The 26,981-nt window shown below is 32.4% G+C and overlaps 3 protein-coding genes across 3 annotated transcripts; 2 read left to right on the top strand and 1 right to left on the bottom strand.

Moving 5' to 3' along the window:
* The first annotated feature begins 4,219 nt into the window (after positions 1-4,219).
* LOC107872305 lies at positions 4,220-5,696 on the top strand. Its single transcript, XM_047412807.1, has one exon. It carries the CDS (start codon positions 4,289-4,291, stop codon positions 5,012-5,014), a length of 726 nt encoding a protein of 241 aa, XP_047268763.1. The 5' UTR covers positions 4,220-4,288; the 3' UTR covers positions 5,015-5,696.
* Positions 5,697-12,370: 6,674 nt separating this feature from the next.
* Positions 12,371-20,208, top strand: LOC107870236 (dolichyl-phosphate beta-glucosyltransferase). The gene is made up of 10 exons (XM_016716695.2): positions 12,371-12,594; positions 14,757-14,805; positions 16,077-16,183; positions 17,068-17,113; positions 17,712-17,846; positions 17,972-18,061; positions 18,231-18,362; positions 18,472-18,555; positions 18,670-18,734; positions 19,656-20,208. The coding sequence occupies exons 1-10, from the start codon at positions 12,482-12,484 to the stop codon at positions 19,840-19,842; spliced, it is 1,008 nt and encodes a 335-aa protein (XP_016572181.1). The 5' UTR covers positions 12,371-12,481; the 3' UTR covers positions 19,843-20,208.
* Positions 20,209-21,625: 1,417 nt separating this feature from the next.
* On the bottom strand, positions 21,626-25,199 carry LOC107870237 (actin-58). The gene is made up of 5 exons (XM_016716696.2): positions 25,047-25,199; positions 23,797-23,869; positions 23,184-23,577; positions 22,178-22,791; positions 21,626-21,828 (listed from the first exon to the last, which is right to left on the bottom strand). The coding sequence occupies exons 2-5, from the start codon at positions 23,854-23,856 to the stop codon at positions 21,763-21,765; spliced, it is 1,134 nt and encodes a 377-aa protein (XP_016572182.1). The 5' UTR covers positions 23,857-23,869; positions 25,047-25,199; the 3' UTR covers positions 21,626-21,762.
* Positions 25,200-26,981: the final 1,782 nt, after the last annotated feature.

The following is a 26,981-nucleotide window of genomic DNA, read 5'->3' as shown; positions in this document are numbered from 1 at the left end:
CAAATACTGTATGTAGTATGGGGAAAATAAAACTTTGTCGTTGAGCTACACTATGAAAATTTTCTTTTGGTCCACAAAAATATTGTCACATATACCATTTTCTAAGACAAACATATATTTGGTACAGCATATTATTTGTCTCAACAAAAAATAAATATTGTTAGTGCATGGTAGAAGGTGAAAGATATTATGTGGATTTAATCGAACTGCATGAAAGCTGCCTCATTTATTATGATTATAAAAAAATAATTAAAGAAATAATCAAGTATGTATAAAGACGAAAATTTGTCAAAAATTCACGAATGAATAATGATTGAAAACAAATAGATAAGTTCAAATCACGAGTGCTATAGTAGAGTCAGCCTTTGCTATATATAGGTGTTATCTGACGTAGTGACGGAGTTATGATTTTTTATTAGAGAATTCTCGAAGTTCTAAAAGTTGTCTTACGTTAGATATAACTTAGTGGTAGAAAAATCAACTGCACTAAGGTCCAAGTGAATAATAATCGTAATTATAATGATCCTAAGGTATTGAAAATCTTTATCAGGTAAATTCAAAGCTGCATAAAGTACGTCAATCTGAAAACTATGTCGAAGAGAAGTTTGGGAAAATCGATATATATGTAAAGATGCAGATTAGCTATGCTCAGACAAAAAAATCGCGATTTAATCTCTTAAATAAAAGAGAATAAAAAAAATTAAAAAAAATATTTGCTAATTCTTTTTTACATTTTTTTTGTGGCTTTTCTTTGACATGATTGATGGATATTGTGCCTTAATTAGAGCAACAAACAAACTTCATTTGTAAGATTTTTTTTTTTGTTGTCATATAATAATGGGATGTTATACCTTATCCTTCAACAAGAAGAACCATATAAATTAAGTAATTTTTTTTCTTTTTCCTTCTTTTATCTTATCATTTGAAGTAAAATTAATATTTCATACATTTAGTATGGTAGTAAGAAAAGTTTAGATGAACCAATATATATATATATATATATATATATATATATATATATATTGGTTTGTTTATTTAGATAATTAAAAATACCAAAAAGATTAGAAATAATTACTAATTCTTTGTCCCAAATTTACTCCTATAATAATCATAAGTTTTACTTTTTTATGTTTTCACTTGAAGTTTAAATTACCTAACCATAACTTGAAAATGATTTACAAGCAGTGTAATAATCATATAATATAACTTGAAAAAAAAAAAGATTATTTGCTTTATCTTTTATGATTATCACACCATTGATTATTGATAATTGAATTTAATTTTAAGATAATTATGATAGGATCAAACGCTTATCATCATGTAAAAATGATAGCTGGTATCAAGAGTGCAATCCAATTTCTTAAAATAAATCAATCAAACAAATGTTATGTTCGATCATAACACCGATTTGTAGCCCCCTCGTAGATCATCGTTGTACTGGCAGAATATTGGCGTTATCCGATATAATGTATTTTTTTCTTACATGGGCATGGAAAGAAAAAGAGAAAAGAAAATGTTGGAATTTTATAGAATATTTAAAAATCATGACAGGTTCAACATGTGTGCACATTTCCAAGTAACTATTTATATTTATTTTTTTTGGTATATTACTTTAACAGTACATTGAACAAGAATAATATTCTCATGTAGAAAAACCAGTTAATATACATTAAAAAACATTATAATGGACCAAAAATGGGAAGTGGGACAATGATTATAGTTTTACATTATAGTTGCAATTGAGAAAAAAAAAAGTATATAATTTGGATCAATTTAGTTACATTTTTATGTTATTATTACAGCATGTTAGAGCTTTACAATTAATAGTTGTATCGATTTGGCCTAACAGTCAATAATATAAATAACATTATGAGAGAAATCAGCGTTTAAATCTTAGCAACAAAATTTAATCGCTTTTTTAGTACATAACATTATTCTGGGCTTGTGCTGATAGAAAATAGCGATGTTATAATAAAGATGTTCGCAAATTTTTTTTAATAAAATAGTAATATTAAACATGTAAAATAAAAGAATTAAAATTCCTAAAGAAAAAAAGGACAAAAGAAGTGACATAATTATGGATTACTTTCACACCTACTTTATCTAGACAAAATAAAGAGAAAACAAATCATCATTATTGTGATTGAATTAGAGTAAAAAGAAAGATTATGATAAATGAGTATTTCTTCCTTCTTAAATTAAATTTTGGATTTAAATTTGAAAATGAGTATTTTATATTACACTTCTGCAAAGAATTTAAATTATTCAAATTTCAAAAATGAATATAGAATATTAAATCTACCTCCCACCCCTCAAAGAGAAAAAAAAGAGAACACTCATAATGTGATTAACTTAGCTTAAAGATAACATGGAATTTATTCAAAGTTACATGTCCTTTTCTTTATTATTAGTTGATGTTTTCGTTATATTATTTTTTAATTATATTTTTTTATATTTATTTTGATATGTTTTACTTTAGCGATTTGTTGGAAGTACTTTCTCTATTTACACCAAGTAGATGTAAGATTGTGTACAAGCCATTAGCCACCATTTAATATCTCTGCTCATAAAATTATATTGAATATGTTAATATAATTATAGTTGTTGGGTGTCTTTTTCTCGAGATTAAATCTTAAAAATAATGTCACTTTTGATAGAGATTTTTTTTCTTCTAAAATTACATTTTTCGATATAAATATAAAATAATCAAATCTAAAAAAAAATATTTAACAACAAATGAGAAAAAAAAGGAAAAGAAACAGAAAAAGAAAAAGAAGACAATCATTTATTTGATTAAATTAATACAAACATAACCTTGAATTTATGCAAAGTGGTTTGCCCTTTATGTTGGTGTCATTATTATATACTTGGTATAGTACGTGTACTACTCCCTCCGTCCTATTAAGAAAAATAATAAATAACATAATTAATTTATCATAGTATTCCTATTAAATGATGTTTATATTTTAATTTAATGAAAAAGTAATTGATGCAAAGGGTAAAATATGGAAAAAAAATTATCTTATCTTGATAAGTAAAAAAGAACAAGTAAAATGAGACACCAAATTAAAAAATTTGAGACGAATAAAATTGGACGGAGGGGATAATATTTAGATACAATACTTTTAATAAACTTAACAAGTAGTCTCTGTCTTGTTAAATTTATGTGATACAACTGAAATTTTGAGATATAAATCTTTAAATTTTAGTTGTCTGTTTAAATATAGAAATTCAAATTTTTTAAATTAAAATTCATATATTTAAATATTTCTTACAATTTTACGTTACTTTAATTTTTTTAAAATTTTATTAGATGCGTATCAAATTTATAAATATAATACTTCTTCCGTTCCATTTTATGTATCGTCATTTTACTTGACACGGAGTTTAAAAAATAAATGATGATTTTGTAAAGTTTACGAAATTGCTCTCTTAAAGTTAAAATGGGATCCACTAAGAATAAAATGGGAATATTGTCATTAAATAGTTATCAAATAAAAAAAGATGGTCTTCTTTTTTAAACGAACCAAAAAAGAAATAAACACCCATAAAATGAAACGGAGGAAGTATAATTTTCAGAACGCCACACAACTGTGATATTATTATTGAAGAGTTCGAGCAACAGAAGTAAAAGATACAATAAATTATGTTCTCTTTGTCTCAATGCATATGAGTTAGTTTAACTTGACACGAAATTCAAAAAGAAAGAAACTTTTTAAAATTTACATCTAAAATAAGATATACATATTTATGTGATTATAAAATTATTTCTTTAAAGATAAAATAAATATTTTAAAGTTGAATTGTTACTCTCACTATTTCAAAATAGTTAAGTCTCATTGATTTGACACTTCTCTTAAAAAAATTATTAGAAATTTATTTTATCAAATTTAATTTTATTAATTATATTTTTAAAATATAAATTTATTTAGTCATTTAATAAAGGACAATATTGAAAGAATACACATAAATTTCTTCTGATTTTATAAAAGGAATAACTAAATTGAAATAAATCTTTTTAAAAAATAATCATAAATAATTTACTAAGAAACATTTATTTTAATAATTAATATACTAACATATTTAAAAGATATATAAAATATTTTGGTAGTAGTAAAAATTTAGTCAACTCTCTAAAATTAAATTTGTGACACAAATTAGGACAGAGATATATAAATAAATAATAAAATCACAAAAAGCTAAATATTGGTCACTTACCTCATTTTCGACCACCACAACCATCTATCTCTATCATCATCATCCTTTTCTTCAACCTCCTCCTTCATCAATGGGAGAAAAAAAGCCGCAACAGCAACAAAAGGAGAGAGAAAAATCCAGTAAGCAGAAATACAAACACTCAAATACTCCATCTGCAGCACCAGCAGCAAAATCCACTTCAGATTTCACATTTAAGCAGATCTCCGATGTGAAAGGCCTCCGATTCGGAGGCCAATTCATCGTAAAATCCTTCACCATACGCCGCGCTAAGCCATTAGAGCTCCTGCGTCTGCTCTCCCTTCACCCCGTTAATCATCCATCTGCACCTAACACTACAAAGATATTTCCAGCATTTCCATCTACCACAGCTTATTTACCAACCAACTTCACAATCCTAGCCCACCAAGCTTGGCATACGCTGACGTTAGGTCTGGGTACGAAGAAATCGAAGGTGGTGCTGTTCGTTTTCGAATCAGAGACGATGAAAACAGAAGTGGATATGAAATGGCCAGTTGAAATACCGTTAGGTGAAGTGAATAAGAAGATGATAAGAGGACTACAAGGTACTGAAATGGCAAGATTTAAGTTTAGAAAAGGGTGCATAACATTTTATGTTTATGCTGTTAGGAAAATTGGTGATTTAGGGTTTGGTTGTGTTGAAGATCTGAAATTGATTTTGGAATCAGTTGTTGCATTGAAAGATTTTTTTGATCATACTGCTATGTTAGCTATGCCTAATCAGAGAAGTATTAATTATACTAATGGTGAATTTCAACATACGGGGATCGCTCATTAGTATGTATATTAAGAGTTTTGTTGATTGGACTCTTTGAAAATGTTATTGTACATGTGTTGGATTATTCTTCGGAAAAAGCTGATGGAGAAGAGTTGCTCGGATGGTAAGCGTACTCCGCCTTCCTTCTACCTTTAAACTGTTGAGGTTGTGGGTTCGAGTCACCTTCAATTGCTTAGGTCATGGGTTCGAGTCATCTTCAACTGTTAAGGTCCGTGGTTTCGAGTCGCCTTCAACTGTTGAAAGGTCGTGGGTTCAAGTCGCCTTCAACTGTTAAAAGGTCGTGGGTTTGAGTCGCCTTCAACTGTTAAAAGGTCGTGGGTTCGAGTCATCCTCAATAGCTAAGATTGTCAGTTCAAGTCACATTCGACTGTTAAGGTAGTGTGTTTGAGTCACATTCAATGGTTAAGGTTGTGAGTTTGAGTCATCGACAGAGTAAAAACATAGTTTCTAGCTAAAAATGAAGTTCTTCGCAAGATTATTTTTGAAGAAGTCGACACGTTGATAATTTTGAAGAGTTTGAGCGCCATATAATTTGTCGGTCATCATTTTTCGAAGATTTTTATTTTTGATTATTAAATACATTGTCAGTGTAAAAGATTTTTTTATATATATATATAGATAAGTTCATATATGCATTGTAATTGATGATTTACTATCATATTTTGCAAGATTTCTGAGTTTAGTTTACTGTGAAAAAAATACTATAAAAATGAAAATTTAATTTGAGTCCATATGTATCTTTTTTTCATAGTTATTTAATTGACTAAAATTCAAATTTATAAGTGGTATTAATTATTTTACAACCACCTGCCTATAGTAGTTAAATTCTTTTCATTTTTAGTATTAAAGGTGTTGAAGTAAAGTTTTATTAGAGGCGAACTCAAAATTTAAATATTGAATAATGAGTTTCAAGTTAAATTTTTTGCCACTAATTGCTTAATTTATTAGTTTGAGATCTATCGTTTATAATACTTATTATTTAATAGATTATTTTATACTTATATTGAATGAGGTAGCTGGATGGATGAAGTGTTCATCACTTTTTTTTTGTTTTTTTTCTTATTTTGTTGACTTGAAAATATTCTAAATATGGAGGGAGAATTTTTTAACTTTTTGGTTAGATCTTTTGTATTCTATTTTTATTATATGAGAATTATTGCAATAAATGAATAGATTGAATGTGACAGAGTTGAGTTCAAGAATGAGGAATGAAAGTTATTGTTTTGATTTATTATAATGTTATTTTAAATTATTTTGATTTTTTCATGACATATGAAAAAGTTGACTATTTTAAGGTCGAACTCATGAATGAACATAATTGCTTAAATTATAGTCATTCTAATAATTAATATAATTTGCTAAAATTATAATTCATGTTTATGTGCATCCCACTAGAAATTTAAGAAAAAAGAGAGGAAACAATAATTATTAGTCCTGTAAAAATTATTTTATTTTTTATTCTAATTTCTGATGTAAACAAATCACATATATATTATTTTTCATCGATCATTTAAGTTATGTACACAGTACACGCATAAAATAAACATCTTTTATGCTATCAATGTGATTTGATCTATTATAACAACTTAATTATCATTTTAGCAATTATCAATCAATGTTTATTCGTAAGAGTTTACGCTTAGTTATTTTTACCGTCGATAGTCAATAAAGGTGGATTCAATTTGTACGTGCTTAATTTACTTAAATCCTATATATGTATCAACATATTTATTAAATATTTATAAATATTTCACTATAAACTCAATTATTATTACATAAATATATTAATTTGAAATTATAATAAAATGTCATAAATTTTAAATTCTGAGTAACATCGTTTAGTCAATTGTTTGAATTAAATTGAAGTGTTAGGGGCCTATTAATATGACTTATTGTCACCAAAATTAATGCACATCGAGGATACAAAATACTATGATTGAAAGGTGTCCCTTTTTCATTAATTTATTTTGTTGATTTAAAATAATGTCTTGGCCAATTTCAATAAGGTATTATATTAAACTTTATGAGCAGAGACCAAATTTATGAAATTTAATTTGTTGATCATTCAATTAACGTGAACATTCAGGTAGTTCGTGTGATACTTACCTTATCCGTTTACGTTTACTTGTGACATTTCACTCACCGAGAATTAATTTGTTTAATTTTTCAAAATTAGATTAATTTAATATTTTAAAATTAAAATTTAGATATTTAAAAACAATTTAAAAAATATTGCTAATATAAGTTACAATTCTTCTTATATTAATATGATGAAAAGAAATCTTAAAATGTCGGTTAAGATCATGTAATATGACTTTCGAGAAGAGAAACACAACAAGTAAAAGTGATGAAAATGACAGATTGAACAACTCTTTAGGAATGAACATTGAAATTGTAATTATTTACTATTTAATGTATACAATTAATTAAAAGGGTAAAATGAGAAAAAAAAAAAAAAGTAATTCTATCCTGATTTAGTATGTGATCAACTAATATGAGATATTTATTTTTAGTAGGGATAAGTATTCGGTCCCCCCTTAAACTATGATTAAAGTTGCTACGACACACTCCAACTTTACAGGGGTCCTATTTCCCTCCTCGAACTCCATTTTTACGTATTTTTTATCCTTTTGTGTTAATATGACACCTTTATTACATAAAATGAGATCCACGTCGGTTAAAAATATTGACAAAAGCTGCCACATTAGCTAAAAAGGATGACAAAAATACGCTAAAATTTAATTCAAAGAGATAATAGGATTCACGTGAAGTTGGAATTTATCGTAGCAAATTTGGTCATAATTTAGGGAGGTACTAGATATTTTAATTAAAATGACCAATTAAAACGGGATAGAAGGAGTAACCATTTCATGCTTGCATGTCCCATACAGTTTCTCTTAACTCTCGAGAAGCGAAACAAGACAAGTAAAAATGATTGGAGGAATTTTTAGAAGCCAATGTCCTTTTTCTTTAATAAAATTTTTAGAAGCCAATGTCCTTTTTCTTTAATAAAACTATTTAGTGATGGCATGTCCCATGCTCTTTCCCTTATTGTGACCTTCTAGTTGGTGGGAAAATTGCCTATATTGAAGGCAACTATATAGTGCTATCCAATATAAAAGTTATTATGTAATATCTACATCAAAGAGGTAGGGTATAGTACTAAACAATTTTTCACATCTATATTGTGAAAAATTCAACTCCATTAATTTTGCCATCTCTATTCAAATTGTTACCTCATTTTATAATTATACAACAATATATCTGTTATAGTTCTGCAAAGTGAAATTTGAAGAGAATAGACTATAAAGTGGACGCGAATCTTAAATTTACCTTAAAATTAGAATTAAATCAAATATTATTTTCGATAGACTATTGATTTATATTATAGAATAATAAAAACAAGTAATGGCTTGATGAGAGGGATGTGACCTTCATGATGATGATGAATAATTAGATAGTGAGGAAAAGTTGGAAGGTAATAATGAATCATGGGGGAGACAAAAAAAAAGTGTTAAAGAATGAACAATGTAAAAAGGCCAACATATGCCAACTCTACACAATTTTATGTATGTTGTACCACAAACACTAAAGTAAAAAAGAGAAAATGAATTTTAAAGAGATAAGCATTCAGTACCCTCGAACGATGGCTAATTTTATAGGGGTTTTATTATTCTTGAACTTAATTTAATGTATTTTTATCATCTTGTTGTATTGACGTGGAACCTTTATTATGTAAAATGAGGGACGTCTGCTAAAAAGGCTGATAAAAAGTGTCGCACCAGCTAAAAAGATTGATAAAAATACGCTAAAATTTAGATCAAGAAGGTAATAGAACTCTCGTAAAATTAAAGTATGTCGTAGTAAATTTAATCATAGTTCGGAAGGTAATAGATAGCTTTACTCAATTTTAAAAGTTCCAACTTTTAAACTTTTTTTTTCTATTGTTTACTACCTTTGCCTTTAATCATTTCTTGAGAAGGTCCCTACAATAGCAACCAACTTTTTATTTTTATTTTTCTGTTACTTGTATATCAATTGGGATGTTACACAGGTGTGGGACTCCACAAGGGGATCAAAAATCTACTTTTTTCTATTTTTCATCCATAATTCAGTACACATTTTGAAGCTCGAATAATTTAAATTCTTATGAAGTATGATCAGAGAATGCGATCACGAGAAATAAACAACAGATGATACAACAATGATAATAATATACACAGTGTAATATCACAAATAGGATCTAAAAAGAGTAAGATGTATGCTAATCTTACCTCTGTGATAAATATTAAATGATCTTTTTTAAAAGGTAGACCGATGTACAAATCATCCTACATTCACGCAGAGATGGAGCCAGGATTTATGCTGGGGGTGCGGGGTTGCAAAATCTAAAGAAAACAATATATACATAAAAATTATTTTAATTATGTATTAATATTTAATAGCATAATTTTTCGTCGAAGGAAATTCTGATAAACCTCCTATTACTAAGCTGACTCCGCCTCTGCATTGACGGGGTTAGAAAGGGCCAAACCTTTAGTAAATATATATGATAAGAACAATCTATCCTCGTACAAGCATCAATGATCGATTTTACGAATCAAAACCTGTCAACTTATATAGCTCATACATAAATAATTTGTAGTTGCTTCAAGGCTCACTCTAGATAAATAACTCTACATGCTATAAATTAATTAAACAAACTTATTTAGTATTTTATTTGTCCTAATTTCAAGTTATACTATAAATAAATAGGGCAGTTCTAACTTCCAACTGCAAAAAGAAAGAAAAGCAAAGTATAAAAAAGGTTAATGCTTAGATCACAATGGCTGGGGCACTGTGACACTTTAATTTGTTTACTATAGGTTGATAAACTTTTCATCCATATAATTAATTAAGCATAATTTAATTTTTAAGTTCCAAATATTAATATTTTAAATACTTGATAACTAAGCTCATTTAAAACAACTACAAGTATTATATATTCAACTTAGCTAGTTAATAAGGAGCAATATCTCATTAACAGAGTTAGATAAGAAAAATAAAACCAATATATTTTAAATATATAAGAAACATAACCATACTATTTATACTAAAACTTAAAAAAGGAAAGCAAACAAAAAACAAAGAGCAAAAATATTAAATTGCACGACTTGTCTTTCAAATGAGCTGGTCAATAACTTTTGTCCTTAGTAATCGAACTTACATTTAGCAAAAAGTACGTTCTTTAAAGGGGCAAGACATAAGTACCTGTGTAATATTTTGACACTAAAATATAGAAAAAAAATAACATAAACATACACTTTATCTTACCATATTTACATAACTTCCACTCTTAAAAAAGTAATTACAAAAAATCTAACTAATTATATATCTTTGTTGAATGTATTTAGAGCTAATTGTGTATCTCGACAGACCCAAAATCGAAATTTTTTTATCAAGAGTTAATTATATATTTTTACAAAGAAAAAGATGTATCTTCATTGGATGTATCGGAAGCTAATTATGTACGTCGACAAATCAAAAATTAAAATTTTCAGTAATTATAAAAAATATCAAAATTTTTTATAATTAAACTCCAAACTGTTAAAATTTATTTTGTTTGCCCTAAAATATAAACTAATACTCTGCAAACCCGAGAAGAAAACAGATAAGCCCAAACCAAACAAGTCAAGGTTTTGGGCCAAGTTGTTGACACGATGGATAGAAGCAGGGGCGGCCATATTTTGATTTAAATCGAAAAAATCAAAAAATCAAACTGAAATTTAATTTTGATTTCGATTTTTTGGATCGAATTTAGTTTATAATTTTAAAATTTTAATTTTTCGGTTCGATTTTCATTTTTTTAATTAAATTTTATAAATAAATTATACATATATATATATATATATATAATATAAATATATATATAATATTATATCTCTCTATATATATATAATATTTAGTAATTTGCATTCACAATTTACACTTAACAACAAATTCTCATACGTCGCAGGTTATTTATGGATTGTTTTAGTGACTCAAATATTTTATGGACTATTTTGGTGACTTTGGACTGTTTTATGGACTATTTAGGCAGAAAGTATGTTGTTTTATGGACTATTTTTATGAATTTGTGTTGTTTTATAGACTATTTATGCAAGGTTATATTATATACAATGATTAATGACGTTATGTATTATGTTAAACTTATGATTATTTCATTTCGTTTCATCCATGTTGAGTTATTTATAATTGTTTATATTTGGAAATGAAAAACAGGTTTGAAAAAAATATTTTTTCTAAAAAAACCATCAATTTTAAATGCTCAATTACGAAAAAGAGAGGATAACTATTTTAATATTTCAAATCGAAATAAAAATCCGAAATAACCGAACCGAATTTGTAAAAACCGGACCAAATCAAATTTATTTCGGTTTAATTACAGATGTCATTTTTGTTAATCCAAAAATCGATATTAAACAATCAGACCGAACCGACCGAACACCCATCCCTAGATAGAAGGCCTGAAAAAACATAAATGGGCCTAATGCAGTATTTTCAGAACATAATTTTTGGGGGCAAACAACATAAATTTCGACAGATTGAAACTCAATTACAGAAAATTACAATATTTTGCATAATTACTTAAAATACAAATTTTGGGTCTGTTGAGATACATAATTAGCTCTCGATACATCCAATAAAGATACATTTCTTTGTAAAGATACATAATTAGTTTTCGATATTTTTTTTTTCGATTTTGGATCTATTGAGATACATAATACATTCAACGAAGACATATTTGTCCTTTATAAAAATACATAATTAGCTTTTGATATTTTTTTTTTCGATTTTGAATTTATCGAGATACATAATTAGCTTCAGATACATCCAACGAATACATAATTAGTTGGGATTTCGTGTCTGTCGAGATACATAATTAACTCCTGATACATTTAATGAAGATACATTTTTTTGTAAACATACATAATTACCTTATGATATATTTTTTTTTTCAATTTTTGAGTCTGTTGAGATGAATAATACATTCAATGAAGATACATTTTTTTCTTTGTAAAAATGCATAATTAGCTCCTGATACCTTTTTTGATTTTAGATTTTTCGAGACACATAATTAGCTCCGGATACATCCGATGAAGATACATAATTAGTTGAAATTTGTATAATTATTTTGTAAGTATGAAAAATTGTTTAAATATGATAAATTTAGTGTATATTTATGTTATTTTTTCAATAAAATAAATTTTAATGGGCTCTGCAACACGCAATCCAGATTAGTCAGGCTTCAATGCGGGCACCGGATGAAAAAAAAAAACAAACCCCCCCCCCCCCCCCCCCCCAAAAAAAAAAAAAAAAAGGTGTTTACCTTGTTGACCTCGGGTCATTCCGGGTCACTTTTTACATTAACCCTTTTTCTTCTTCATTCAATTTTGTTCAATTGATTTAATTTAACCCTAAAAAAAAATGGGAACAATTTGGGCGATTTTGGAATTACTATTAATCTCAGCTATTGTTGTCGGAGTTGGATTAGTTGCTGCCATTATATTCGAAACTTTCAGAAGAAGATTCAATCATTCGTATGTATTCTTACAATTACCAATTTTTGCAATTTTTATGAATTATTTGTGGTGAATTATCGATTTCGATTTTTTTGAACTTTGAACTTGATAATTTAGAAGAAGATTTGATCTACAATGACCCTTTTTAGCCTAAAAAAAATACTAATCAATTTTAACAATAATAATTTTAAAAAAAGCTATTTTGCGTTTTTTTTTTCCTGAATTAAACTATTTGTTGTATGGATTTTTGAATTTGAATATAGCTTGGTATTAGAATTTGAGGGAGAAAGTTGATCACATGGGGTATTTACAATAACCCCTTTTAACAAAAAAGCCCCCCTTTTTGCATTCTTCTGAAGCATTTATTGTGAATTTTTTATTTTCATTTTGCACTTTGAATTTGATAATTAGACGATATAGCAAAAATGACATATTTTTGCATTTTTTTATGAATTATTACTCTTTCATGGATTTTCGATCTTGATTTGGCACTTTGTATTGTAAATTTAGGAGAAATTTGAGCACATCTATGTATTTGCAATAACCACTTTTAGCAGAAAATACCTATTTTGCATTCTGGTGGCTGGTTCTTGCATTCGACTAGTTTGGATTCGCACAGTGTATAACGTCCGTTAGGGGGAAGCGCTACCACCAAGAAAGGATTTTTCCATACCCAAAGCTCAAATTTGGTTAAGGGAGGAGCAGCCCCATCCGCTGCATTATTCTTTTATGAACTTTTGATCTTGATTTTGCTCATTTGTATTAGAAAATTTAGAAGAAGATTTGATCACATGGGTATTTGCTGTAAGCCCTTTTAGCAAAAAATCCCTATTTTGCATTCTGGTGGTATTTGGTACTTGCATTGGAGCTAGACTAGTTCGGATAGGCCCTGTGTGTAGGGTCCATTTGGGGGAGGACTACCTACCAAGGATTTTTCCACATCCACAAGTCAAATCTGAGACCATTGGTTAAGGGAGGAGCAGCCTCATCTACTCTGTCCTTTGATCCCTGTTTTGCATTCAGGATTACTCTTTCATGAATTTTCAATCTTGATTATCACTATGTATTAGCAAATTCGGAAGAAGATTTGATCTCATGGGGTTGTTTACAATAACCCCTTTTAGCCAAGAAAAGAAACATTTCTTTTTTATGCAATTCGTTTGTATTACTGTTTTATAAATTTTTGATTTTGGTTTTGCTAATTTGTATTAGAAAATTCAGGAGAAGATTTGATCATATGTATATGTGCTTATAATAACCCTTTTTAACAAAAGCCCCCTTTTTTGCATTCCTCTGAATTATCTGTTGTATAAATTTTAGATTTTGATTTTGCTCATTTGTATTAGAAAATTCAGTAGAGGATTGAATCACATGTAGGTTTATTTTACGCAACAACAACATGGCCAGTGAAACCTCACAAGTGAGGTCCGGGGAGGATAGAGTGTACACAAACCTTATCACTACCTCGTGGAGGTAGAGAGGGTGTTTTCGAAAGACCCTCGACTCAAGTGTAGCAAATCCTAGTATAAATCAGAAGGAAACAATCAGGAAAATATAACTAATAGGAAATAGTGCAAAGTCTACAAGAGAAAAATAATAATAACAACAAAAAGGTGCTATAAACGAAATACAATCGACAACATACTATAATAAATATCACAAACAGGAACTACAATACTGTGACTAGTACAACTATAAACCCCAACCAGCCTAAACCCTCGACAAGCAAGACAGTATTCCTACCCGACCAACCTTCTACCCTAATACATGTCCTCCGCACCCTCCTATTTAAGGTCGTCATGTCCTTGGTAACCTGAAGGTGCGTCATGTCTTGGCTAATCATCACTCTCCAGTACTTTTTCGGCCTACCTCTCCTCGTACCAACCATATCGAGCCTGTCGCACCTCCTCACTGGGGTGTCTGCACCTCGTTTCTTCATATGTCCAAATCATCTCAATCTCCCCTCCCCCATCTTGTATGGATTTTTCAAAAAAAAAAAAACAAAACAATTTTGCATTATGAATTATTGTTGTATGGATTTTTGATTTTGATTTTCACTTCGTATTATAAAATTCAAAAGAACATGTTTATAATAACCCCTTTTAAGAAAAAAGTCCTATTTTGCATTCTTCTGAATTATTTATTGTATGAATTTTCGATTTTGATTTTGTATGTTGCAGTCATGTGGAAGCTCCTCCAGTCTTTGAAGATCCGAGTTCATTTAAGCAGGTACTTAACAAACCCTCCTCCAAAGTTGAATCATTTTCTCTTGCTAGGTTCCTAGAAAAAGTAGAAAGTTTGTGTCGTTATTGTTTTGGAAATATATGTACATCCGTAGCATGTTTCTTTTTTCCTGATTGTTTGGATTGTTTATGCGGGCGATATATTGTTTACTATTGGAATGAAATGGGTCCGAATTACAGACAGAAAAAATTTAGAGTCAATGGATTCAATAGTTAGATTCTTATTGCTGAACCCATGACACTTCTGAAATCATGGATTCATAATATTTGAATTTTTTGAAGTGATCTTTATATTTACTGTTCTGGCCCAAATGGAGCAGAACTGCTGTAGTAGATTCATATAGGCAACCAAAGTAGTTGCTGATTGATGCATAGTTGATGGATAGTGGGATATATTACTAATTTGAATTGTGTCATTTGGCATGTGGTTAGAAAAAAGGATGAAAATCTAACTGTAATTCTTTTCCAAAATGCTTAGTTGTGGAAATGTTCTATTAGATTTTATTTTGGAAGTTGTGGGATTGAGAAGCTATCTTTCCGTAATTTTCTTTGTACTGTTTTCAGCATCTTCTTGATGCCGGTCAATATAACAATTACTTCATTAAAAAAAAAAGAAGAGAAGCTATCTTTCCTTTCCTGGATTTGTGCAATCTTGCTTTTGTGACAATGATTTGTTCTTGCAAATTCAATGTATCTTTCAGATTTAAAGTGTCTTGATCTGCAGTGTAATCTGATTTTTTGCATAACTTGAGTATCGAAGTTGTTAAGATTATGTATGTCACAATTAGAAACACGGGTGATTGAATATTGGGATGACACAGGTGATAGACTAAGAATTACATAGGCAATTTAAATTGATCCAGAATAGGAGGGGAGTGTAAGGAGTATCAAGCTGATGGTCCTAAGTAGCTGAAGTAGACATGACAAAGGTGATTGACCAAGGTGTATTTTAAGCGATGTGTTAATTAGGTACGCACAATCACACTTTTATGGAATTGTGATTTTCCTAAATACTTGAGCTTACCAATCCACTGTGATATTTTGGATCAGTTCTACAGTTGCGTCAGTATTTCACTTTAATCTCTAGTGTTTTTTTACTGGACTGCATGCTGAAACAATCTCTAGTCATTGATCATATATTATTGATCTTAGTCTCAGAGCCACTTTACCAGCTTGAAACTACATGATGATGTGAAGTGCTGTGTAGCCTTGAGTTTATTTTTTTTTTTTAGTTGACCTTGTTAGCATATAATTCAGGTTCCTTGTCCTCATATATTTGATCCTGCTGAGAAGTACATATCCTTAGTCATACCTGCATACAATGAAGAGCACAGGCTACCTGGAGCCCTTGAAGAAACTTTAAAGTAAGTGAATCAGAGTTGGCCTTCTATCTCTACTGTTTACTTCTCTCCTGTGATGTCTGATTCCACAATCTACAGCCTTAATATTTTCTGCTGATTACTCACAGTTAGTCAGTGGCTATAGTCCCCATGCTGTCTTCTGACTTCTGGTTCATTTAACTTTATAACATGCAGAGGTTCAAGTTTGTAAGATGACCATGTGGTTTTTAATTATAAATGTTCTGCTATCTCTTGAATTGCAATTTTGACTCATATGGGTTCTGCCCTAGTACTCTAAGAAGTCTACTGATGGATCAATTGAAATCTTATGATATGATCGGTTTTTGATTAGATGATAGTATGACACTGTTTTCTGCACACTGCATATGTTAATACTGCAAACTTTTTGTGTTCTGCAAAGGTTATAACTCGTTCTGACCGCTATGGTTATGACTTTGACAGCTTTAGTCGGCATGTTAACATGATGCTTGGTCTTTGTTATCTTGTTGAATAGAGAGCCATCCTCTGGTATTAATTTTCTGTGGATACTATGTCATGTCTCTGTATTCGTGAAATTATATTCTGACTATTTTAGTTTGGTTGTGAACAACTATTCGTGGTAGCTTAAGTTTCTTGATTTTTGTTTGTTGGTGGGGACGTTTGAAGGTGGTAAAAGAGAGAATTTACATTATTAATTTCTTAGACCTGCCATTAGATCTTCTATGTGGTTGCATGTGTTCTAATGTAGAAGATTATCTATTCAATTCCATGTGTACATCAGCAGGAAAATTAAAGTTATTCATTTGTGAATTGTGATAATACTTTTGCATGCCCTTGCTGTACATTACTTGTAGAACTTCACTTAAATCAAGACATTAAGGATCATATAAATTTTTGGGTTTGTGCAGTTATCTTCAAAGGCGTGCGGCCAATGAAAGCTCATTTACATATGAGGTATGAGTCAAGATATAACATGTTTCCTTTTGCTTTAGTTTGAATTTTCGAATCCCGAGAAAAAAGAAAAACTCTCCCTAAAGTCTCATAAGGAAGCTGACTAGGGTTTTCATCTCTTCTAACAATTTGAGCCTGCCTGTCTGCTAAACAAAAAGACAGGATGTTGAAGAAAAACATGGTGTTTGATTTGTGTTGTTTATACCTTAGATCTTTCCATCATTTTATTTATCGAAGAAAGGAACAGAAAGGAGCATGAGTTGGGTTTTGAAGGAAGAAAGATAGTATCCAGTTCCTGATTGTCAACTCGTGATCCTTGACCCTGGTCAAGCAATTCTAGTTTTATTGGTATTATTGATGAGTAGGCAAAGCTCTTGGAGACAAGCCTGTAAGAATCTGAAATGGAGATGAATGTTTCACGACACCATAGGCATGACACAAAATTTATAAATTCAATGGAAATTGCACAAAAGTTGGAACAAAAAACTTATAAAACTTGGGTTTCCCTTTGAATAATCCTTGCTATTGCTATTGTTTATTTGGGTAAAGCCTGGATATAACATTGCCTTTCTACATTCTTAACTGATTGATTCTTGAATAGGTAATTATTGTTGATGACGGGAGTGCTGATGGAACAAAAAAAGTTGCTTTTGAATTTGTGAAGAGATACTCTGTAGACAACGTACGAGTTATCCTTCTTGGGAAGAACCATGGGAAAGGGGAAGCTATAAGAAAAGTGAGTCCAAACTCAAGATCCCATCTGATTCAGAAAGTCCTCTGTGTCATGTGTTTACGAATTCATTTTTAGTCTGTGGCAATTGATTAAAGCCATTTGCTTCTGCGAAAGCATTGTAAAAACAGGGAATGCTTCACTCACGTGGTGAATTGCTTTTAATGCTTGATGCTGATGGGGCAACCAGAGTAGATGATATGGAAAAGCTTGAAAACCAGGTTTGTGGCCCTTCACTGCTGATGTCTTTGCATCTTTAATTGCAACAACAACAACAACAACAAACCCAGTGTATTCCCACAGCGTGGGGCGCATCTTTAATTGCATCCATTAAATTTTTGTTAGTGAAAATTGTGGCTACTTTCTTTTAGTTAATTATTTTCCAGCCAGATTCATGCAGTTGCTAAAAAGGGACCACAGTCTGAAGATTCTGCTGGTAGAGATACAACTATAAGAATATCAGATGTTCCCGCAGCTGCATTTGGTTCACGTGCTCACCTTGAAGAGAAAGCCCTAGCAACAGTTTAGTTTTGACTGTTCTTGTTTGTTGTGTATATGTTGAGTTGTTCCTTCTTAGTTCTGCGTATTTCCTGTTACCTCCTTATGGTTTGATATCTGTGCAATGTTACAGAGAAAATGGTATCGCAATTTCCTGATGAAAGGTTTCCATATTGTGGTTCTCTTGGCTGCTGGTAGTGGAATTCGTGATACTCAGGTAATCTTGTACTCTATAGATTAGCTCAAACCTCTCGTCTAGATTGAGTTCCTGTATAGAAGCCTCAGCTAGGCCTTTTACTTGTACTTATTGAAAATTGCTGCGTTTATGCAGTGTGGATTCAAGATGTTTACCAGATCTGCCGCCAGGAGACTTTTTCTAAATATCCGTTTGAAAAGGTATTTGTTCAAGCGCCTACTCTTTGCAACCACTGTGTTTAACTGGAGCTATATTTTAGTGGATTCTTTTATTTGTCCCATGACTAGAGTCTTTTTAGGAGCATTATGAGCATTTTCACTTAGCTGGTATATATTTTGCTATCGCCTCATTACTCCATAAAGCTTTTTCCTTTGGGGTACGTATTTTGCAAAGTATAACTTTTTATGGTGGAATGAAGTTCAAGTGTTCAACCAAATCTTTGATTTTGCTTCAAAGCTTTGGTTTCTGTTGAACTTGCACAAAAGGCCGTTTGGCCATTTATTGGCCCCTCTACAAAGCCATTGAATCCCACAATACCTTTATGGGACTCGTCTTTATAATTTTTTTTCATGAAATTTTTTTTCCTCATTTAATTTAGCGTATTAGTGTTTATTATTTTCTCTAAATTCACTTACGAGAATCTAGAAGAAACATGCTGTGGTTAGAGTGTAGTAGTCCTCATGTTTATATGCTTGTTTGGAATCGTCTACACTTAATGGTTGTGAATCGTCTTAGGATCTTTTGAGAAATTCTTCTTCTCTTGGTGTTACACTGTCACATGGCAACAGGAGCTTAGCATACCGGGCTGTCCACTTTCTTCTTCTCTTGGCAACCTCATATAGATCGTAATGAAGATGAAAGCTTTAATGTCCTGATTTTACATTTCCATAGTTTTCCCCATATGCAAGGTCACTGGGGACTCACTGTGTACGAACATTAGTTGTTCTTTCCGATCTCTCTGTCTGTACGCCTGGGTATTTACCTCATAATGCATCTGCCACTCATATGTTTATTGAGTGTTTTAGTTTACATTGCTCTTGCCATCGTCGAGTTTTTGCGTTTCCTCAAAGATCTCCAACTTTGGGCAAGTAGAAAGATACTGACAATCCTTTTTCTAACAGGTGGTGCTTTGACGTTGAACTAGTCTACTTATGCAAATGGTTTCGGGTTCCAATGATTGAGATATCCGTTAATTGGACAGAAATACCCGGATCAAAAGTCAATCTGTTGAGTATCCCAAACATGTTGTGGGAGATGGCGATCATGTCTTTGGGTTATAGAACTGGTATCTGGAAGATCTACAGCTGAGTTTCTTGTACTTTCAGGCCGTAGTAGTACTTGGAGGTCACGCTCTTTAACACATACCTAATTGGTTCTCGGGACATTTAACATGTTCTTGCACTACTACACGTTACGCGCTGCTTGTTGATCAATGGTAGTAGCTGTGTTTCCATGAATGATGAATGAACATGGTTATCGACTTATCGTTGTTGCTGTGTAAGTCAGACTAGTAGTAGACTATATATGTATACTCTTTTCAGTCTCAATACCTTTTTTGATGGAATAGACCAAAAAAAGAGTTTAAATTGGGACTGAAGGAGTAAAAGAACAAGTGTAAAACTGATTGATTTTGAGTAGTTTAAAAAAATGTCATCGTACTATAATTTGAAACAATTTAAGTCTAAAGTATGATGAAGGGTATATCTGGATCATTTATTAAAGTTTAGGGCTATATATGTACCTTTTCATTAACGACAAGGGTATATTTGTATCTAAAGTATGACGGAGGGTATATCTGTACCATCACTCAAAGTTCAGGGGTATATTCGTACCTTTTCCGATATTCAAATATTGTTTTAAGCCACAAATTTTAAATAGCGTTTGTGTCAATATATGTTTTGGTCTTGGTGAGTTCAATTGACATTATAGTAGTTGGGAAGGTTTCTATGGGGCATTGAATACTTTGAAGCAAGTTGTGGTGCATATCGGAAGCTTAGTGCAGTTCAAACGACTACCTTTGTCGCTTTGCTCGAGGATAATTTTTTTTTTTTCCTTTTCTCTATATTCTTCCATTCTCCTTTATATTTCGATCTTAAGTGAGATAAAAGATTACCTTAATTTATGAAATGTGAAATACAAGTACATATCGCCTTCAGTCCTAAGGTTGTGTGTTCGAGTCAACGATACTCTTCTAGTTTAGTGCTATTACCTTGATTGAGAATTATCATCTGAAGGTGAATTCTCCATTCCAAAAAGCTAGAGAAAATGGATCCTATCTTATAAAGAGCGAAACTAAATAATCTCAATTTTACGACAAATCCTGTCTTGAATCTCCACATTCACTTATCTAATCTCGAAATCTACTTTCAAGCAACTTCGTTTACTAAAGGAGTATGGAAAAGGACAAGCGTCATGCTTGAGTAGACCAGCTAGTATACGTTAAAGAAGTTCTGGAGATCAATTCAACTTCATCAATCGTCTCAAGTGGACCGTGGAGGTGTAAAGGGTGAGTAGACCAGCTAGTATACGTTAAAGAAGTTCTGGAGATCAATTCAACCTCTCAAGTGGACCTCAGAGGTGTTAGGGGTGACTAGACCAGCTAGTATACATTAAAGAAGTTCTAGAGATCAATTCAACCTCTCAAGAGGACCTCAGAGGTGTTAGGGGTGACTAGACCAGCTATTATACGTTAAAGAAGTCCTGGAGGTCAATTCAACCTCATCAATCGTCTCAAGTGGACCGTGGAGGTGTTAAGGGTGAGTAGACCAGCTAGTATACGTTAAAGAAGTTCTGGAGATCAATTCAACCTCTCAAGTGAACCTCAGAGGTGTTAGGGGTGACTAGACCAGCTATTATATGTTAAAGAAGTCCTGGAGGTCAATTCAACCTCATCAATCGTCTCAAGTGGACCGTGGAGGTGTTAAGGGTGAGTAGATCAGCTAGTATACGTTAAAAGAAGTTTTGGAGATCAATTCAACCTCATCAATTGTCTCAAGGTGACCGCGGAGGTGTTAAGGATGAGGAGATAGATGCACTGAAGGGAAGTATTATGAAACAGTTGAAACTTACAAAGTGAACAGACATAAAAGAATTAGATCATAAAAACAAATCAACTATTTGCACTCTTTAAGTTCTTAATCCAAAATGAGAACAACAAATACAGAAAACAAAGAATGTAATATCACAAAGCTGCATTTTGTTCCAGTAGGAGGATGCATTTTCCTCTTATCAAAAGCACTTTCTGTGGACAATTGAAGGACCTGATTCATCGTACTCTGCCTTCGTGATCCACATCTGCAGACAAAAGAAATACAGAAACCCCGGTTAGGACTAAGGGGTGTCGGAGTTCATCCAAACCCCTTCGTTTAAAATAACACTGTATATACAAGGTTTAAATTGTGTAATCCACTTGGCTTCTTGTTGTGTTTACAACAACATATCCCCACAAGTGTGGAGCGTAGACTGTATGCAGACGAGGTAGAGAGGTTGTTTCCGATAGACCCTCAGGTCAAGGGAATAACTACGCGTTAGTCCCTAACAACTTGGAGGCAGTGATATGAATCCGTGCTAACCATGTTTCTTTACTTAAGCTCAACTCATATCATCATAACGCGAAATAAACATAAAAGTGAAAGATGCAAACCTGTTGGAAGGTGCTGAGGGAAGCCAAAATAGAACCTCCGATCCAGACACTATATTTTCGCTCCGGTGGTGCCACTACCTTGATCTTCATGCTACTTGGAGCCAATGCAGTAAGTTCTTTGCTCATTCTATCGGCTATACCGGGGAACATGGTAGTACCACCACTGAGGACTATGTTACCGTAAAGGTCTTTTCTAATATCAACGTCGCACTTCATGATAGAGTTATATGTGGTTTCGTGGATTCCAGCTGCTTCCATACCGATCATTGAAGGTTGGAATAGGACCTCAGGGCAACGGAATCGTTCAGCACCAATGGTAATCACTTGACCATCGGGTAGCTCATAGCTCTTCTCTACGGAAGAGCTGGTCTTTGAAGTCTCGAGTTCTTGTTCATAGTCTAACGCTATGTAAGAGAGCTTTTCTTTCACGTCCCTGACAATTTCTCGCTCAGCTGTTGTGGTGAATGAGTAACCACGCTCCGTGAGGATCTTCATCAAATGATCAGTGAGGTCGCGACCTGCTAAGTCAAGGCGAAGAATGGCATGCGGGAGGGCATACCCCTCGTAAATTGGGACAGTGTGGCTAACACCATCACCGGAGTCCAACACAATACCTGTGCAAAGATAATGCATTTAGCAGTGCAAATACCAGAACTCTTCACAACAGTTAGCGAAATACTAGTTCAACGTCCTAAGTATTTCCAAACAAAGGTGAATCTACTCTTGCCTATCGTAGATGACTACCATATGTTGCATTCTGTGGCCGAAATGCAACAGTTGAATGCATCACAACAACAACAACAACATACTCGGTTTAATCCCACAACTGTGGTCTAGGGATGGGAGAGTGTACGCAGACCTTAACCGTACCTCATGGAGGTAGAGAAGCTATCTCCAAGAGTTTTCACCATGCATCACACATAAATAAAATTTCCTTTTCATTGTAGAAACATGAGATGTTTGAGAGTCGAAAAATGCATATGCTGGTGAATGAAGATTTGCTTACCGGTGGTACGACCACTGGCATACAGCGAGAGAACAGCTTGTATAGCAACATACATAGCCGGAGTATTAAAGGTCTCAAACATGATCTGTGTCATTCTTTCGCGATTAGCTTTAGGATTAAGCGGTGCTTCAGTTAGGAGGACGGGATGCTCCTCTGGGGCAACACGAAGCTCGTTATAGAAAGTATGATGCCATATCTTCTCCATATCATCCCAGTTGCTGACAATACCATGCTCAATGGGGTACTTCAACGTTAAGATGCCTCGCTTTGATTGAGCTTCATCTCCTACATAGGCATCCTTTTGACCCATACCAACCATCACACCAGTATGACGAGGGCGACCAACAATACTAGGGAATACAGCTCGTGGAGCATCATCTCCCGCAAACCCAGCCTAGATATTGAAACAACATCAGAATCTATTTAACTTTCTTTAGGATATTGCTCGGACTCTACAAAAATGTGGATAGGTGCATATCGGATCCTCCAAAAGTAGTGCATTCTTGGAGGATCCGACACAGGCAAAACAACATTTTGCAGAGTCCAAGCAACATAGGATGGATGCATGCCGCTGCATTAACTCTGTTGTACTAGTACATAATTTTCAGCTTACCTTGACCATTCCGGTTCCATTGTCACAGACCAGTGGTTGAATATCCTCACCTTCTGCCATCTTATGTCACTTCCTGCATCGAGAACCGAACTTTTAGCATAATATGCAGCCTCAAAGACCAATTGTTGTGGTTCAAAGACTTATAATGTTAGAAGTTCCACATCGGTTGTGGGATGGGGTTTGGGCAATCCTCGCCTCATGAAATAACTTTTGACGTTGAATTAGGCCCAAAGTCCCATTTCTTAATATGGTGTCAAAGACAGGCTCATCTCAATGCTTGGTTTACCCGATGTTGGACCCCCATATGATGTTGTCTACGCTATAATCGACAAGCTTGGGCATCCAGGGTGTTAGAAGTCCCACACTGATTGTGGTTGTGGGACAGAAAATTGGCCTCCTAATATGGTCGGGCAATCCTCACCTCATGAGATAGATGTTGCGGTTGAGTTAAACCAAGGTCCATTTCTAAAATCTATGATCTAGTTTCTATGCAGTTGATCCAAGAACAAATTACCAAACAATAACAACAACAACATACCCAGTGCATTCCCACGAAGTGGGGTCTAGGGAGGGTAAAGTATATGCAGTCCATACCAATACCACTATCTCAGATGAAGTAGAGAGGTTGTCTCCGATAGAAAACAGTATAACAAAGAAAAAACATAAAAATAAACAATAAAAGAATAACACACCATGCTTGATAATAAAAGAAACAAGACACAGAGTAATACTATAAATCAGATGTAAATCGAAAACAGGAACCAAAAAAATTATAAGAACAAAATCCAAAATCACACAATCCGATTTGAAACAGGTGCACATATCTCTACATTCATATACACATTTGAAAGCAAAATTCTTTATATACATTTTTGTGATACCTATCACCTATTGTTGCTCGGACACTGCTCTCTCGTTTGCGTCAGATCCTCCAAAAGTAATGCATTTTCGGAGGATCCAACAAGGGCGCAGTCACATTTTTGAAGAGTCCGAGCAACATAACATGCCACCATACACAACGACATGTGATAAGACAGATAGAACGAGATCACCTATTTTCGTGTCTCCTATAATGCATATATGTATACATATTAACGAAAAAATATATGATCGCGCATTTAGTGCTTATATAGACCAGCATAACTTTAGCTCGAACCTTGTATTCCGTCATTATTACTTATATAGATTGAAACATGAAATGTAACATAGAAATTAGAAATAAAAGCATGAAATTGAAAATGAATTTGTACCTTTTGGAGAATTGAAAGGAAAACTGTTGAGAAATGTAAAATGGAAAGTTTTTTCTTTTATTCCTTTTTTCAGTTATTGGTTGAGATAGGAAAAAAAGAATTGGAGGGGTTATATTGAAAATAGAGAGTAAATATTAACCGTTGGATTTGTTAACAGTATTGATCAACGGATGATATTATTTGTTTCGTTAAGTGGTCCCTACTGGATCCATCTATTTCGCTTTTTCTCTACTTTTCTGTTCACCTTTATTTGTTTTCGATCTCTGATACATATATTAAAGTCTGATTAATTGAGGAAAAAATGTTATTTATCTTTCCTTTTTCTGCACTTAGTTAACGGAGAAGATTTGTGATATACTTTATTTGAATCGAAGATTTATCGAAAATATCTTTATCTTCACAAGATAAGTGTAAAATTGAGTTATCCCTATCTTAAAGAATATGAGAGATTGTTTTCGATAAACTCCGATCATTGGCGGAACCAGGATTTTCATTGAGGGGTTCAGAAGTATACTTACGAATTAGTCGAAGGGGGTTCAACATCTACTATATATACATAAAAAATATTTTTAACCATGTAAAAATAGTATAAAAATAATATAATTTTCTGTTGAAGGGTCGGATGAACCCCTGAAGCAAATATATTATTGTTGTTGTTATTGTACTTTTAAGGTTATGCCATACCGAAATTGTTCGACTCATCAGACTTACGACTTAAAGAGTGCATGTTCGAGTTCTATCCACAATCCGAATTTGACATATCTCGATAATTTTGGTTCAAACCTTTTATGTGTCATAGATTCATAGTAAATATAAAGGGCAGCCCGGTGCACTAAAGCTACCGCTATGTGCGGTGTCCCTTACTAAAGCTACTGCTATGCGCGGTATCCGGAGAAGGGCCCCACCACAAGGGTGTATCGTACGCAGCCTTAACTTGCATTTCTGTCAGAGGTTGTTTCCAAGGCTTGAACCCGTGACCTCCTGATGACATGGAGATAATTTTACCGGTTACTCCAACACTTTCCTTCACTCATAGTAAATATGTAGTGTTTAAATTATTTTTGTACCTATATAATCTTCCCTCCATCTGCCCTACTTAATTAACAAAAAATTAGCACCTCAGATGTCAAAGCTAATCAAGACAGCAAATACTTAATGTCATGACAGAAGAATGCTTTTTCTCAAAGTTGAAAAGAGTTGATAATTAAATCATTTCAAATCTCAAATTAATATAATAATGGGGTATTAGATCTTGAAAAATCTTCTTAACCCCCCATGATTATGATGTGTGTATACAAAATCTCATTTTCTTTAATACAAGTCAACAGATTTATAGTTGGAAAGTTGGTTAACAATGAGGTAGTGGGGGTCACCACCAAGGTTATGGACCAAATTTTTTTTTTAATATATAATATTGATGTTTGGCCAGCTTGTGAGCATCTTAACTAATCTCACTGGGACATCAGTTATTAGTGAAAGTACTAAAGAAATCACTTAGATGTGTTGCGTCCTAGGTTGTTCGAATTCTGGTGCGGATGTTCGATATGAATACGGATCTAGGGTCGAATTCTTCGCGATCTCAATTTAAATACTCGAAGATATAGATCTAGGATGAATACGGGTATGGAGATTTAGTGAAAAATAATTTAAATATCGAAAAATAGAGTTATAAAACATAAATTATGAGATATTATGTGGAAGAGGAGAAAATATATTCAAGAAAAAAAATCCTCAAAGGAGATAAAAAGAAGAGCAATAACATATAAATTTTTATATACAAAGTATTCCGTTTTCTTCAATTTCACCTTAACTTTTGTTTTGATTACAAAATTTCTTAAATCTTTCCGAACTTTTCCAGTCAATTTTGATCAAAGTACCCAAAATAGATTGACCAGATCAAGGTCGAATCTCATACTCATATCCATGTCGTATCAA

Source organism: Capsicum annuum, chromosome 5 (assembly GCF_002878395.1).
Source record: "Capsicum annuum cultivar UCD-10X-F1 chromosome 5, UCD10Xv1.1, whole genome shotgun sequence".
Taxonomy (NCBI): Eukaryota; Viridiplantae; Streptophyta; class Magnoliopsida; order Solanales; family Solanaceae; genus Capsicum; species Capsicum annuum.
This window is presented reverse-complemented; position numbering and strand designations above follow the sequence as displayed.

Excerpts from the sequence above, each read along its gene's own strand:
- LOC107872305 (XM_047412807.1), top strand. The coding sequence starts at position 4,289 with ATGGGAGAAAAAAAGCCGCAACAGCAACAAAAGGAGAGAGAAAAATCC.
- LOC107870236 (XM_016716695.2), top strand. The coding sequence starts at position 12,482 with ATGGGAACAATTTGGGCGATTTTGGAATTACTATTAATCTCAGCTATT. Across the intron at positions 17,114-17,711 it reads AAAGCTCATTTACATATGAG|GTAATTATTGTTGATGACGG; the intron begins GTATGAGTCAAG and ends ATTCTTGAATAG. Across the intron at positions 18,735-19,655 it reads CTAAATATCCGTTTGAAAAG|GTGGTGCTTTGACGTTGAAC; the intron begins GTATTTGTTCAA and ends TTTTTCTAACAG.
- LOC107870237 (XM_016716696.2), bottom strand. The coding sequence starts at position 23,856 with ATGGCAGAAGGTGAGGATATTCAACCACTGGTCTGTGACAATGGAACC. Across the intron at positions 23,578-23,796 it reads ATGGAACCGGAATGGTCAAG|GCTGGGTTTGCGGGAGATGA; the intron begins GTAAGCTGAAAA and ends TTCAATATCTAG. Across the intron at positions 21,829-22,177 it reads CCCTCAGCACCTTCCAACAG|ATGTGGATCACGAAGGCAGA; the intron begins GTTTGCATCTTT and ends TTTTGTCTGCAG.